The sequence below is a fragment of the Salmo salar genome, chromosome 20 (assembly GCF_965601325.2).
Source record: "Salmo salar chromosome 20, fSalSal1, whole genome shotgun sequence".
Lineage (NCBI taxonomy): Eukaryota > Metazoa > Chordata > Actinopteri > Salmoniformes > Salmonidae > Salmo > Salmo salar.
In genome coordinates this window covers 12,978,302-12,993,336 of record NC_138310.1, presented here as the reverse complement: position 1 = coordinate 12,993,336, position 15,035 = coordinate 12,978,302, and the positions used below count along the sequence as shown (strand labels likewise).

General features: G+C 40.8%; 1 protein-coding gene across 1 annotated transcript in view; it reads left to right on the top strand.

The window, feature by feature from the left end:
• Nucleotides 1-10,143, top strand: part of LOC106580126 (netrin-G2) — a 47,681-nt gene extending 37,538 nt beyond the window's left edge. Inside the window, exons 6-8 of the mRNA XM_014160829.3 lie at nt 6,771-6,938; nt 8,574-8,708; nt 9,085-10,143. Of these exons, the coding sequence (XP_014016304.1) occupies nt 6,771-6,938; nt 8,574-8,708; nt 9,085-9,308 (527 nt within the window). The 3' untranslated portion in view covers nt 9,309-10,143. The remainder of the gene's footprint in view (nt 1-6,770; nt 6,939-8,573; nt 8,709-9,084) is intronic.
• Nucleotides 10,144-15,035: the final 4,892 nt, after the last annotated feature.

The window sequence follows — 15,035 nt, the reverse complement described above, 5'->3', positions numbered from 1 at the left end:
CACCTCAAATAATACTTTTTTCTCTAAATGTCTTTTGATATGGTTTAGGGATCTAAACGTGTGAATATTGGTTAGACTGTTCTTGAAACACATCCACCTTGGACATATCGATGGTCACATGGATTTTCTGTGACTTAATCATTTAGTACATTTTACAAACGTTTGGGACTATAAGAATAGCAAAGCAAACCTGGGTTATGATACCATAAAACATCATAACTGACTAGCAATTTTACATTGATGTAATAATAGAAATGTTGATCGTTGTGCTTCATCCGTGTCAACTAATGAGAGCAACACAAGACGGGATAGAAATGATGAACTGAGCACAGTGGCGTAGTAGTGTTTGTGATCTTACTCCTACTAAAACACTTTATTTCACAATCTGTGTCTGTAAACCCTCTGTTTTAAACCGTCTTGCCTGTAAGCAAAACTGAGACCAGGGGTTAACAGCAGATTAAACTGTGGTTTAATGGGAACAGTCAAGTGGCGCACTGGGTCTTTGAAACAGACGTGTCAGAGAGACAGGCAGGAGAAACAAAACATCTTCATTGTTTGGCAGAGGAAACCCAAAGAAGCCTGTAGACTGTCATATTTACCCCTATTAACCTCTCCCAGTGTGAATCAGGACTGCCAGAGGCCATAGAGTGCCTTATTCTCCCCAGAGGTTGCACTGGGGTAAAGAGATTAAACATGATTACTGGGCTAAATTAGTCCTGAAGGCAAGGTATGGTATAAGGGCCATGATACTGACCTCTTAACATCTCCATGTGCTAGGCTACTTACACTTTAGGATTCCCTGTCTGGTGCCAGCTACTAGCTTACTAGTGTCCCTCAGTGCCAGGGGGAGTATTAGAACAGAGCCTTGCTGTTGTATTCACTGTACAAATGCTACATTTGTAACCCCCACCTAAAAAGAGACAGTGAACGTGGGAGTGCACAGGGGTGTTTGGAGAGTATGGAATGCATATTTTGAGAGGACCAATGATAAAAGGTTAAGTCATGATATCATTCCATGCTGTGTTTTGGTCTATTGACAGAAACATTTGGCAAAATACAGAAGGTGAGAAGTTGGCCAAGTGTTTTCTACTCTCTTGTTTGGAAGATAAAATACCCAGCAGGCTCACTATCCCTCAGGCTCTGGCAGCATGTTGAGTTCATCCCAGGGCTTTCCAGAACACAGATTAAACTGCCTACTTTGATTCCCTCAGGAATGTTTGATAGGAAAAGGAATGCAACAGAACATTTCATATCACCTGCAACAGAATGGCACCAAAGTGCTTTGTGGCATTTGACTTTTGAATCAAATGGTCATTCTGTTTGTTGCTCTCTTACCACCTTCCTTCTGCCTAGCAAGGGTCTGATGATATCCACTGTTCACAAGGAAAGTGCTGCCACTGGACACAATCAGCAGCCAGGAGCGATAAATCATTAAAAACGCTATCTTTGTGTAGCATCTTTTTCTGGAGCACAGCATCGAGCCAGCAATACTGTGCTGGGGGCCAAAGCTCAAGCCTTTTCTGATCTATTTCTGAATACCAATTGAATGAACAGCTGCTAAATATTTCACAAGCCGGGAGAAGACAGGTCGTGGTAAGGGAGAGCAAATCAGGCAAGTTACAGAGCCTGTGGAGATAGATACAGTAGATAGATACATGAAACCATAACAGGATGGAGGCACGGAGCCGTGTCCTTGAGGAGTAGCCACAGGGCAGATGCAGGGGAAGTGATGATATCTGGGCATGGAGTATCCCATTTCTACTGATACTGACAGAAATAGAGAGAAGTTGAATGCTGTAGATATCACACGACGATGCCAGCGAGCAAACATCAAAATATTATAAATATAACGGTGCAGTGGTTAGTATGCCATCTTAACAACTGATTGGTGTGATTTTTCTGTACACAATTGCAGTTACTCAATCATCTGATGCAGCTGATGCCACATCTGACTCAGTCACACCATCATCTGATGCAACCACTCCAACATCAGTTGGATTTACTCTCACACCTGACAGCACAACGACAACTTCTTACACAGCGACTTCTGTCACCAGTACCACAGCATCTGACACAAGTACTACAGCATCTGACACAAGTACTACTACATCTGAAACAAGTACCACAGCATCTGACACAAGTACTACTACATCTGACACAAGTACTACTACATCTGAAACAAGTACTACTACATCTGAAACAAGTACCACAGCATCTGAAACAAGTACCACAGCATCTGACACAAGTACCACAGCATCTGACACAAGTACTACTACATCTGACACAAGTAGTACTACATCTGACACAAGTACTACTACATCTGAAACAAGTACCACAGAATCTGAAACAAGTACCACAGCATCTGACACAAGTACCACCGCATCTGACACAAGTACCACCGCATCTGACACAAGTACCACCGCATCTGACACAAGTACCACAGCATCTGACACAAGTACCACAGCATCTGACACAAGTACCACATTTGATACAAGCTCAAGAACAACTGAGAGAAGTACTACAATATTTGACATTAGTATTACACCTTCTGTCACTAGTACTAACACATTTGACATAAGTACCACAACATCTGACACAAGTACCACAACATCTGACACAACTACCGCAGTATCAGACACAAGTATCACAACATTTTACACAAGTACTACATTTCTAACAGGTACTACAACATCTTACACAAATATTTATTTTGACACAAGTTCTACAACAACTGACACAAGTACTGTATCTGACACAAGTACTACAATATTTGACACAATGACTTCAACATCTGACATATTTACCACAACTTCTGGCACTGTTACTTCAGCATTGGATGTATTCACTTCAGCATCTGGTGTGCCCTTTCTGGCATCGGACACAGTTACTCCAGCATCTGATGGATTTACCTCACCCCCTGATGATACATTTATTCCAGCATCTGGGGGAGAGACACCCGCCTCTGACGTGGCTACTTCAGTATCTGATGGACTGACCTCACGACCTGATGAAGCTCCTTCAACACCTCGAGCAGTTCCTCCACTTCCCGACACGGTTTCCTCAGCACCTGATCCTCTTTCCCCTACACCGGGTGGAGACACCACCCAAGCTCCAGACAAATCTACTCCAGCACCTGACACAGATACCTCAACATCTGATGCTGCTACCCTGGCACCTGATGTAGCTACTACAGCTCCAGGCTCATCTTCAGCAGCTCCTGATCCTGCTACCCCATCTCCTGACACAGGTGATCCAGCTTCTGATGCTGGACCAGCTCCTGATTCAGTTGATCCAGCTCCTAATGTAGGACCAGCTCTTGATTCAGTTGATCCAGCTCCTGATACAGTTGATCCAGCTCCTGATGATGCTGTTGATCCAGCCCCTGATGCAGGACCAGCTCTTGATTCAGTTGATTCAGCTCCTGATTCAGGACCAGCTCCTGATGCTGCCACTCCAATGCCTGATGCTGGGGGCAGTGAGAAAGTGGAAAATAAAGAAGAAAATGTTAAAGAGGAAAAAGGTACACTGTGATATAGCAACAATACCCTCCTATTTTTTTTCATTTACAAGTGTATGCATATTCCATCAGTAAACTATGGTAAAACTGCAATTATTGAAGGAACCATCCCACTGGGCACAGATGTAATTTCAATGTCTAGTTTTGATTTTAAATTTGGTTGAGTCAAATAATGTGAAATCAATAACACATTTCACCATGTCATTGGATTAGATTGAGAGTTGGGTGAAAAAAAGACAATTCCCCCACGTTGATGAGTTTTTGGAAAACCAATCAGTTTTCCATATTGATTCAACAACATGACAGAACATTTTTGGTAAAATTATGTGGAGCCAACGTTGAATTAACCAATTTTTGCCCAGTGGTATATTTAGAATGAACAATGTTATCCTCTAATGTACAGTTGTGTATGCAGTCTATATGCTGCTAATAGGCAGTTGTGTCAGTAAGGTTTTATGAGCTTCACACGAGGTGTTGCCTTATTGTCTCAACCATTTGACGAAGCCATTATCTAAAGGTTCCCTCAACATGAATAAAGATTGAGTAAAAAGTTTGAAGTTGCTTTTTTTCCTGATCTCTCAATCTCTCCGGTGTACACAGTTACCCCCATAACTGAAGCCAAAGGGGAAAGCAAAGAGGAAGAGAAAGAGAAAAAAAAAGATTTTGAAACGAAAGACAATGAGAAAAAAGGTATATTGATTAACAGTAGTCTAGTAGTATTTGTACTGTATGTTGTGTGTGCTACAAAAGATAGTTGTGTCAGATTGAAAAATATTTTAGCATGATCCAACAACTCAACTCTGTTATTGAAGCAGATGGGGATCTGTGAAACTCACTCCTCAGCCTGAAGTGTCTCCACTTGCGCTGCTGAACAGCTAGCTTTTTGATGGCGCGACTAGGTAGACACTTCAGAAGGGGGGGGTCCATGTGTGTTTGCGAGGCAGAGGTCCTGGGTTCAAGCCTTGATATGAGCTGAATTAGGAGGAAGTGGTAGTCGTTAAGCAAGCAGCGGTGCAAATTGACTCAGATCTGCAGTTGCACTCAGCTCAACGCTGGGGTCCCTGTGGAGGGAATTTGGGGGGTGAAGGTAGCAGATGGGGATCTGTGAAACTCCACTCGCGCCGCCGAACAGCTAGCTGGGTAAGACGCTTCAGGAGGGCGGCCATGTTTGTTTGCGAGGCAGAGGTCCCGGGTTCAAGCCTGAATCAGGAGGAAGCGGTACTCGCTAAGCAAGCAGCGTGACGTCCTTTACATTAGCATGTTAATTTGTAGTGGTGTCAGTAACCATTCATGTTGAATTCCCTGAACCAACTCAATGGGGTTGAAGTTGGAGTGTTAGTCACCTGGTTGCTATAGGAAAACATCCCCACTGGGGTCAGAGTGCAAACAGATAATTGATGGACAAAATGGGAGCGGAAAAGCATTGAGCCATTTTTGGATGAGCCCATGTCCCAGTAGGATACCTGATCCATGGTTTCATGAGGCTATTGACTCAAAGCACCAGGCTGCTGACAAGCATTAGGAGTAGTCTGTGTGTTTGTCGAACCTAGAGAAGCTAATGTATTTTTGCTGTTGACAAGGATCATGTGGTACAGAATATGTCACATAGTATTGTGTGGGTGATTCTGTCACCACTCACACTCCACTCATCAGCTGTAGCTGAACCAGTAATGCAAACTAAACATCTTTGCTATGGACTATGATTCCGATCACTTCAGGGTTGTGTTGATTTGGCACTAAACGGGAGAAAACGGACTGAAGCTCATTTCGTTTTATGTTTAAATTTTAAAATAAAAGAATTGTTACGTTCCCTAATAAACACTACCCAGGTAGGCATTTTATTGCTGGTGAGATGGATTGTCTGATTGGGACTGAGATGTTGTTCTTGTAGAGGAATGAATATCTACACTTTGTGAATGACTAAACGCTGTGGTAATATACAATACAGTGTGTTAATGTGTAGATTTCAATGGTTTATGGAATGTATGAGGTCTTTATCTGTGAATCATGCAAGATGTCTGAGCAGTTGGCACCCTATTGTGTTTCAGGATTCCTTTGGCATCAATTGTATATTTTAATGGCCGTGATATTTCAGACACTGTGTAGTAGAGACTTGTACACATTGGCATGTTAGTATTATCTATAACACAGTTAAATAGATGCTTTATTTCCCAAGCGGTTGTAAAACTGTTGATTCCTGGTGGGTCCAAATACAGCCAGTCTAAGGTTGCATACGTCCAGTTTCAAGGTAAGACATGATTTACCACACTGAACCTTTGAATCTGTTTGGACTAGAGAACTGTGGAAAAATGACCAAAGTTTGTCCAGTCTTTGTCCTTCATTGATTTGTCTTTTTTTCCCCCATGCTTTTTTATGTTGCACGTTTTGTTTTTGTTTGCTTCATCAGGTAAGCAACTTATTTCCCCTCCAGTTATAGTATTACTGTCGTTACCTTTTTATTGTGAACTTGTAATGAAATCTCAGAACCTATAGGGTCTGTGTCGCAACGGATTTTATAGTGTCATTTGTGTGGATGACTGTGTTAACTGTGGATTCATTTGTGAGATAGTGACCATTCTTTCAACAATCTGTAGGGTAAGAGGCCCATTCATATTTGATGATCTGTTTTTGCCCTCTGTCCCACTGCTTTACTCTGTGGTACAGCAGGTCTTCATATTGCACCAGCAGCATCTTTTTAAAACAGCGTGTCAATAATGAATCCCCTCTAAACAAAGAGATGTAACATGATGCCTGATTATATAACTAAACTATCAGCTAAATCGTATTGTACATTAGCATTAAAAACTATTTTATTCAGATTCTTGTTGTATGATGGAACAAACTCCTAAAGCATTATAAGCTCCATTATGATATATATGCAACCTTAATTCGGTGTAAATCAATGAATCAATTAAAAAAATATATATAATGCAAACTAAATTGACACTTTGGTATATTTGCTCTACCATTATTATGTTTTATATCCCTTGGTAAATCAATGTGCAGTATTCAGAGGCCTGATTGTTAGCTGGTTGAATACGGCAGATTTGAACTTATTGAGGTCAAGTGATTTCCCATTGGGCCACAAAGTCAGGAACTTGTTTCTGAACTCAGCATACTTCAGGTCTATGGAGCTTGCTATGTCTTGCCTATTTGGCTTTTGTATGATGAGTGAAACAGTTTTGGGGTATACCTAAATCTCTTTGAGTGCTTAGTACCTTGTACTAACCCTACTCTGCTCTTTCCCCGTCAGACTGCGAGTGCTATGGCCACTCGAACCGCTGCAGTTATATTGACTTTATCAACATCGTGACTTGTGTCAGCTGTAAACACAACACTAGGGGGCAGAACTGTCAGCACTGTCGACTGGGATTCTTCCGGAATGTCTCTGCCGAGCTGGACGATGAGAACGTTTGTATAGGTCAGTTAGGATCTCTCCTCACTGTCTCACCACGCAAACTCCACCCTAAACAACTATGAAGAGTTTAACCCGTTTGCCCATCACTGACATGTCCACACATACAGCATTTTACCACTGACTTTCTTCATGTACATTTAAACAATGATATGCACCGTGGGAAATGTTGATGAAGATGTTGATAAAGGCATAACAAGACGGCTTATAATTTTGTATTGCCTTCAATCCCTACTAATTACCTGCAAATCTCTGTGAAATGTCTCCTGTATGACCCGTTGTAGCTCAGTGGGGAGTGAAATAGGATGCATGGGCACCACCAAACACAACTGTAATACATATGACCATACTAACAGCTAAAGAGAATCATAATAGCTAGCTGATCATTTATTTAGAAATGGTTTGAAAACATAAACATTCATACCATAGCAGCCTTTATAAAATGCTAAGGAATTACAATTACACATGCAGGATCTAAATGAAATCAGTCTACAAAGTTTGTAAAGCAGCACATGGAACAATTTACATGAAGGTACCCTTTCTAAAGAGGTCAGTTGTAAGTGTACTTTTACATATCTTCTGCCATATGTATTAGAGTTGTGTTTGCTATTTCACTCCCCACTTATCATTGGGTAAGGTGAAAATAACTGTACACCTAAAGAATACAGCCAGTGCCAAAATTGTATTTAACAATCAACAATTTTAAACAACATGTAACGTTCGGGTGCATTTATAAACTATTTATTTGGACAGCAAGAAAATTACAATTTCAACCACTGAGTTTTAATGGTTTATTACTGATTTTTATATACATTTATAATAAATAGACTTCACTTTTTTAAAACCCATTATTATGTTTACCTTAAAGTAATATCAGAGCCATTCATCAGTGTAGTAACATTTCACTACACAAATACTACTACACATACTATTGCACTACCACAGCACAGTACTGAGCAGGAATGACACAATGGCATACTGACACCTACTGGAGGCTCACTCACACACAACTGGGTCATGTTCATTTGGACATGCAACAGACAATGTTTTGCAACAGAAACAAAAATGAACATTTCTTACTTGGAAAGTTATTATGTTTGGTGCCAAATGAACACAACCGACATACCGGTTTCCGCTTGGGCAAAGCAGATATTTTTCTCAATAATTAAACAATGTCGTCAGCTGAACTCTTAAAACACACATTTTATGACATTTGATCCAAATAAGTTTGTCACAGAATTCAGTGGCAGTGTTATAAGATACAGCTGTGAAGTGGGCCTAAAGTCTTCAGGCAGAAAACAAGACATGTACTAGAGAACATGGCTTGAAGCAGGTATTACAGAGAAATAGTAAAGCAATGCCTCAGGCTGTCATAGTTTCCTCAGGGTGAGAGAGATGCCTTAGGGAACAAGTAAAAACCGACAACGCCTACATTGTTCCTTTAGGTAAAGTGATTAAATGTTCATAGAGTCGTCAGTATCAAACCAATAGCCTACCACTGACCTGTTTATGTTTATGTAGGTACATGTGACCAGGGCTTGTGAAACTACTGTTTCAACTAGATTGATGAGCACTGATCTTAGATGTACTGTATTTCTACCCTCACTAAAGCAGCAATGTGTTGTTAATCCCTTTGTGCAGAGTGTAATTGTAATCAGCTGGGATCCTTCCATGCTCGCTGCAACGACACAGGGTTCTGCCAGTGTAGAGATGGCTCCATTGGGCCGAAGTGTGAGGACTGCCTGCCTGGATACAGCTGGAGACAAGGTTGCTCCCGTAAGTAGGGGTGTGCGTGGGTGTGTGAAGGTGAAGTTAAATGAAAGGTAAAGTTAAGACCAGTAGCCTAAAGTTGAGCAGTTTGCCAATTGAATGGTAATCAATGCACAGTGAGCTCTATGACTCCTTTCAAGGTCATGTAACAATCTGGCAAGCTTTACTGTATAATCAGTCATTCAACAGAAAATGTAAACCGTACAGGTAAGGTCAAAACAGGTGTCTTGTTAATGTATAGTACTCGTTGAAAAAACCAGCAAACTTTTCTCAGGGTGTCCTGTAATGTTTCTAGGCTTGAGGCATTCAGTGGTCACACTGATCCTATTCACTTTGTTTCCTCCCTCCTTCTTCTCCATCTCCTCCCTGTCTCCTCTCATAGCCAACGTCTGCGATGATGAGTTCCTGCTGTGCCAGAATGGAGGCACCTGCTTCCAGAACCAGAAGTGTCTGTGTCTGCCAGAGTACAAGGGGGTGCTGTGTGAGCAGCTGCTCTGCGAGGGAGAGAGGGGCTGCAGCGGTGCCTCTGCCTCCTATGTCAGCCTGGCCGCCATGCTGAGCTGCCTTCTAGCCAACGCCCTGCTTAGAATAGTCACTGCTTGCTGAGCCACAACCAGGACAGCTGGAGCACACCTGGCTGTAGTATTGGGACCCTCCACCCGCCGCGCTAACCTCAGTCTCACGGTGCTGTTGCATTCTGAAACATTGTTTGCGGGTGCCAAGCCTCTCGTCGCCTCGCCACGATGAAACAAAGAGAGAGTTCCTCTCTGGCTCTCATTCTGAAAGCCAGTGCTGAAAGAACGTATACCAAAAAAACAAAATCACTATCTAAGAAAAGTTTAAAGAGTGAAGAGTATTCTTTATGAAACAGTTTTTTTTTTTTCTTGTCGTACATCTAAGTTTGTTCTCACTGAAATACTGCACTTAGCCAACTTGTTTTCTGAATGGAGATGGTTGTAATCACTGCTGAGGCCTACTAATGCCAAGTTTCTCTTACTCTCAAATTCACGTTTCCTTACTTTGCTGCATAGCCTATTTGTTTCCTGGCAACCATCATTGAACTGGAAAGAGTGGGGAAATATGAGTAAAACATGTTTTAATCAGAGTTGATGTTTCAGTGGCTTGTGGTGGAGAATCAATTGTTGCATGGAAATCATGAAGCAAAGAGAGGGAGTATGACCTATCCAAATTGAACAAATCTATGTATATTTCAAAGGAAATATATGACTATTGTATATTAACATTGTTTGAATATTTTTGGTAGAAATTGTTATTTTTGTTCTAAGTAAACGTTATCATTCTAAAGAAAATTACCCATGATGAGCTTTTTATTACTGTAAACCTTTCTGAGAATGTGACTGTTAGAAGATGAGGATGATGTTCCTGATTCCGTTGGATAAAGACAGTTGAAGGAATAAAGCGTGAAGGTTTGAAAGTTCAATAATTTGACTCCAGGGTTTTATCGCAACACACACTCTCGCTCTCTCTAACACGTGAATAGAATATTACCGGAAAAACACCTTTATCACTAATCCCTTATCAAACGTCTATAACAAAACATGTACAGTGCAAGAGCTGCATTGATATATTAGTTGATCGTTTTAGCTCACACAACATGAAACTGTGGCATTGATACTACACTATTATGATTTTATACGTATCCTTATACTGTGTATCACAAGCCTGGTATGTAAGTGAAATCAGATCTGGATGTTCGTCATGAAATTCTGTTTTGAAACTGCATATGGAATGTGAAAGCCCATATCCAAAATGAACATCATCCCAGCTCTGGATTTTAGCAGCCAATGATATTAGAGGACAGAGCTGTAGAGCACAATATAGGATTGATACACTACAAATCCTCAACGGAAGAAGAGCACCGCAGTTGGCATTATTTTGTGCTTGTGATTTTCTAAAAACCCATTTTGGTTCTATAAAATGTATATGATAGAGAGCCTACTAATTCAAATGTAAATGTTTTCTCATTAACAGAAACATGACATGTTAGGTCTCAGTTGTGTAAAGTACTTAAGTAAAAATTATTTAAACTGCTACCTAAGTAGTTTTTTTGGGGGGATATATGTAATTTACTTTACTATGACAACTTTTACTGTTACTTCATTACATTCCTAAAGAAAATAACGTACTTTTCCCTGACACCCAAAAGTACTTTTTACATTTTGAATACTTAGCAGAAAAGGAAAATGGCCCAATTCACACACTTATCAAGATAACATCCATGGTCATCCCTACTGCCTCTGATCTGGCAAACTCACTAAACACAAATGCTTCATTTGTAAATTATGTCTGAGTGTTGGAGTGTGCCCTTGGCTATCTGTATTTTTGTTTTATTTGTGTCATCTGTTATGCTTAATATAAGGAATTTAAAATTATTTCTACTTCTACTTTTGATACTTAAGTATATTTTAGCAATTGCATTTACTTTTGATACATAAGTATATTTAAAACCAAATACTTTAAGACTTTTACTTAATTAGTATTTTACTGGGTGACTTTCACTTTTACTTGAGCCATTTTCTATTAAGATATCTTTACTGTTATTCAAGTATGACAATCGGGTACTTTTTCCACCACTGTTAGGTCTTCCCGGTTAGCCATCAGGACTCCAGCTACATTAGTCTTGGGTAAGTGAGCACACTGATCTTGCACTTGAAGGAATAGTGGTCTACTGATACTGAATTATTAGTGGTGAGGGACAACGTTCATTTTAAATTGAATTAATTATGTTTGTTTGGTCGACTTTTAGGTATGGCTGTTAATATTCAGCATGAATAAAGAATTTTGAATTAGAAACACTAACTTCACTGTGTGGGTATGTGGCCAACTCTAAAACAGAGACTGTATCCTCCGCAGGTACAATACTACTCTCTCTTATGGCCTAACAGCATCACTCATCTGAAATCTCTTCAACTACTACAGGGTAAGTGTACACTCATAGTGGACATGCTATTACACCTGAGTGTGGAGTTCCCTTCTCAACTTTCTCTTCCACTAAATGATATGCTTAACATTCAAGCACTATGGCCATCGTTGACTTTTTTCAGAGTGAGGGATCAATCGGTCACTGGGCAAGGAAACAAAATTGATGTCCAAGAAACCTGGAGACAAAGAAAAGTAGAGGTCACGTCTCCTGATGGCTGAGTCATTAGTGGACTCTTATTTTCTGTAATACAACACCTTATTTACATTATTGGAATGCAATCAACCATTTTCTTTTTAGACATGTCTACACAAAGCCCACAATGATGAATCAAAGGTTTTCACTCTGTTTGCAAACATAAAATTATGAATTCCTTAAAACTAATAGAAAAAGAAAAGCAATATGCCAAATGTAAAAGACACTGTTTTCTATGATCATGAATCTCTGTATCTGACTTCCTTTTACAATGCAGGAGAGCAGATGTTCTGACAGTGATGCTGTGGTTGGCACCTATCATCTTGGAGGGCACCTTCAATCCAGACATTAATGACCACCGCTAAACCTCACTATAGCAACTACGGTTTTAGCTGTTGGAAAGTAAAGAGATTGATGAATTCAACAACAAATTATAATGCCTGCTTTTCTTAATGAAACTTCACTTACTGAACACCTCTGATTGGCAGGTACCTTCACTTCCTTGGTACATTTTTGGCAACAGCAGAGCAGAAGTATTTTGTTGGGCTCAGAGTCCACTATTATATCTTCACTGACCAACCCCAGGAGGTTCCACCCTTTGGAAGGTCCCTTACCGTCGTCCTGGTACCCAGGTTTAAGTCTCTCTCTAGAGGATGGAGAGTGTGCAAAGCTGTCATCAAGGCAAAAGGTGGCTACTTTAAAGAATCTAAAATATATTTTGATTTGTTTAACACTTTTTTGGAAAGTACACGATTCCATAGTTTTGATGTCTTCACTATTATTCTACAATGTAGGAAGTAGTTAAAATAAAGAAAAACACTTGAATGAGTAAGTGTGTCCAAACTTTTGACTGGTACTGTATGTATTTTCCGGACTCTGACATTACTCGTTCTATTTCTTAATTTCTTAATTATAAAAAAAAAAAATGGGGGGGGGGGCTTGGGGGTTGTGTGTATTGTTTTTGTATTTTTAGGAGCTAGAAACAAGCATTTCTCTGAACCTGCGATAACTTCTGCAAAATATGTGTACGAGACCCATACAATTTTATTTGAGTTGATTTTGATTGGCTCTTACTCCCTCATTTTTTTTGGTTCAAAGGCACAAAAGGTGACAGGCAGAAATGTAGCTGAATTAATTAATTATAGAATGTCTACATATACCTTTGCATTTTGTTCCACTAAATGTGTTTGTCACATTTTGTTGGTACAGTCAGTGCCATAAAAGTGTAGCTCAGGACTGTACCAGAGCCTACCAATACATCATTGGAGCATACTAGATTCTGTATTGCACTTTTGAGATGTAGCTTTTGTAATCATAAAATCCATGCACCCATTGACCATTCCTGTCACACCCTGATCTGTTTCACCTGTCCTTGTGATTGTCTCCACCCCCTCCAGGTGGCGCTTATTTTCCCCGGTGTATTTATCCCTGTGACATCCGCCAACTTCGGGGTCACCGAAACTCAGAATTACTATTAGAAAAATTGTATTACCTTTGCTGTTCTTCATCAGAATGCACTCCCAGGACTTCTACTTCATCCACAAATGTTGTTTTGGTTCAAAATAATCCATAGTTATGTTCAAATATCCTCTGTTTTGTTCTTGCGTTCAAGACACTATCCGAACGGTGACGCGCGGACGTGTATCGTGACAAAAAAATTCAAAATATTCAATTACCGTACTTCGAAGCATGTCAAACGCTGTTTAAAATCAATTTTTATGCGATTTTTCTCGTAAAATAGCGATAATATTCCGACCGGGAGACGTCTTTTTCGTTCAAAGACTGAAAATGTAAAATGGCCTCTTCATGTGCACGCGCACGCCCGTCTCATTGTTCTCAGATCGACCACTATCCAAATGCGCTACTGTTTTTCAGCCTGGGACTGCAAAGTCATCATTCAACGTTCTGGCGCCTTCTGAGAGCTCTCGCTCCCAATACTTATTTTCCACCATAATTTGCAAATAAATTCATTAAAAATCCTACAATGTGATTTTCTGGATTTTTTTTCTCATTTTGTCTGTCATAGTTGAAGTATACCTATGATGACAATTACAGGCCTCTCTCATCTTTTTAAGTGGGAGAACATGCACAATTGGTGGCTGACTAAATACATTTTTGCCCCACTGTATGTGGTTATCTATAGAATTTCCGGGGTTTTCCCCGCATTCCCAGCATAAGGCGCTAGTAGATTCAGGCGCAGCTGGGAACTTTATTGACCGTTCCTTGGCACATAGATTAGGGATTCCTATTGTTCCCGTTGATGTTCCCTTCCCTGTACATGCCCTAGATAGTCGTCCTTTGGGGTCGGGGCTAATTAGGGAGGTCACAGCTCCCATTGCTATGATAACGCGGGGGGTCATGAGGAGAGTATTAGTCTCTTTCTTATTGACTCTCCTGTGTTTCCTTTTGTGTTGGGTCTTCCCTGGTTGGCCTCTAATGATCCTACTATTTTGTGGCAACAGAGGGCTCTCAAGAGATGGTCCTGTCAGTGTTCAGGGAGGTGTGTAGGTGTTTCCTTAGGTGCCACTACGGTGGAAAGTCCAAACCAGGTTTCCACCATGCACATTCCCCCCGAATATGCCGATTTGGCACTCGCCTTCTGTAAAAGGGAGGCGACTCAATTACCACCCCATCGACCGGGGGATTGTGCGATAAATCTCCTGGTGGGCGCTGCACTTCCCAGGAGTCACGTGTATCCTCTGTCACAGGAGGAGACGGCGGCTATGGAAACATATGTCACCGAATCTCTGGGACAAGGATACATTCGGCCCTCCATTTCACCCGTCTCCTCGAGGTTCTTTTTTTCTGTCAAGAAGGATGGAGGTTTACGCCCGTGCATTGACTATCGAGGTTTGAACCAGATTACGGTAAAATACAGTTACCCGCTGCCTCTCATCGCCAGTATGACAGAGTCATTGCACGGGGCGCGCTTCTTCACAAAATTGGACCTCAGGAGCGCTTACAACCTGGTGCGTATCCGGGGAGGGGATGAGTGGAAGACGGCATTTAGCACCACTTCTGGGCACTATGAGTACCTCGTCATGCCGTATGGGTTAACCTGTTATGGATAGGGGGCAGTATTTTCACGTCCGGATAAAAAACGTACCCGATTTAATCTGATTATTACTCCTGCCCAGAAACTAGAATATGCATATAATTATTAGCTTTGGATAGAAAACACTCCAAAGTTTCTAAAA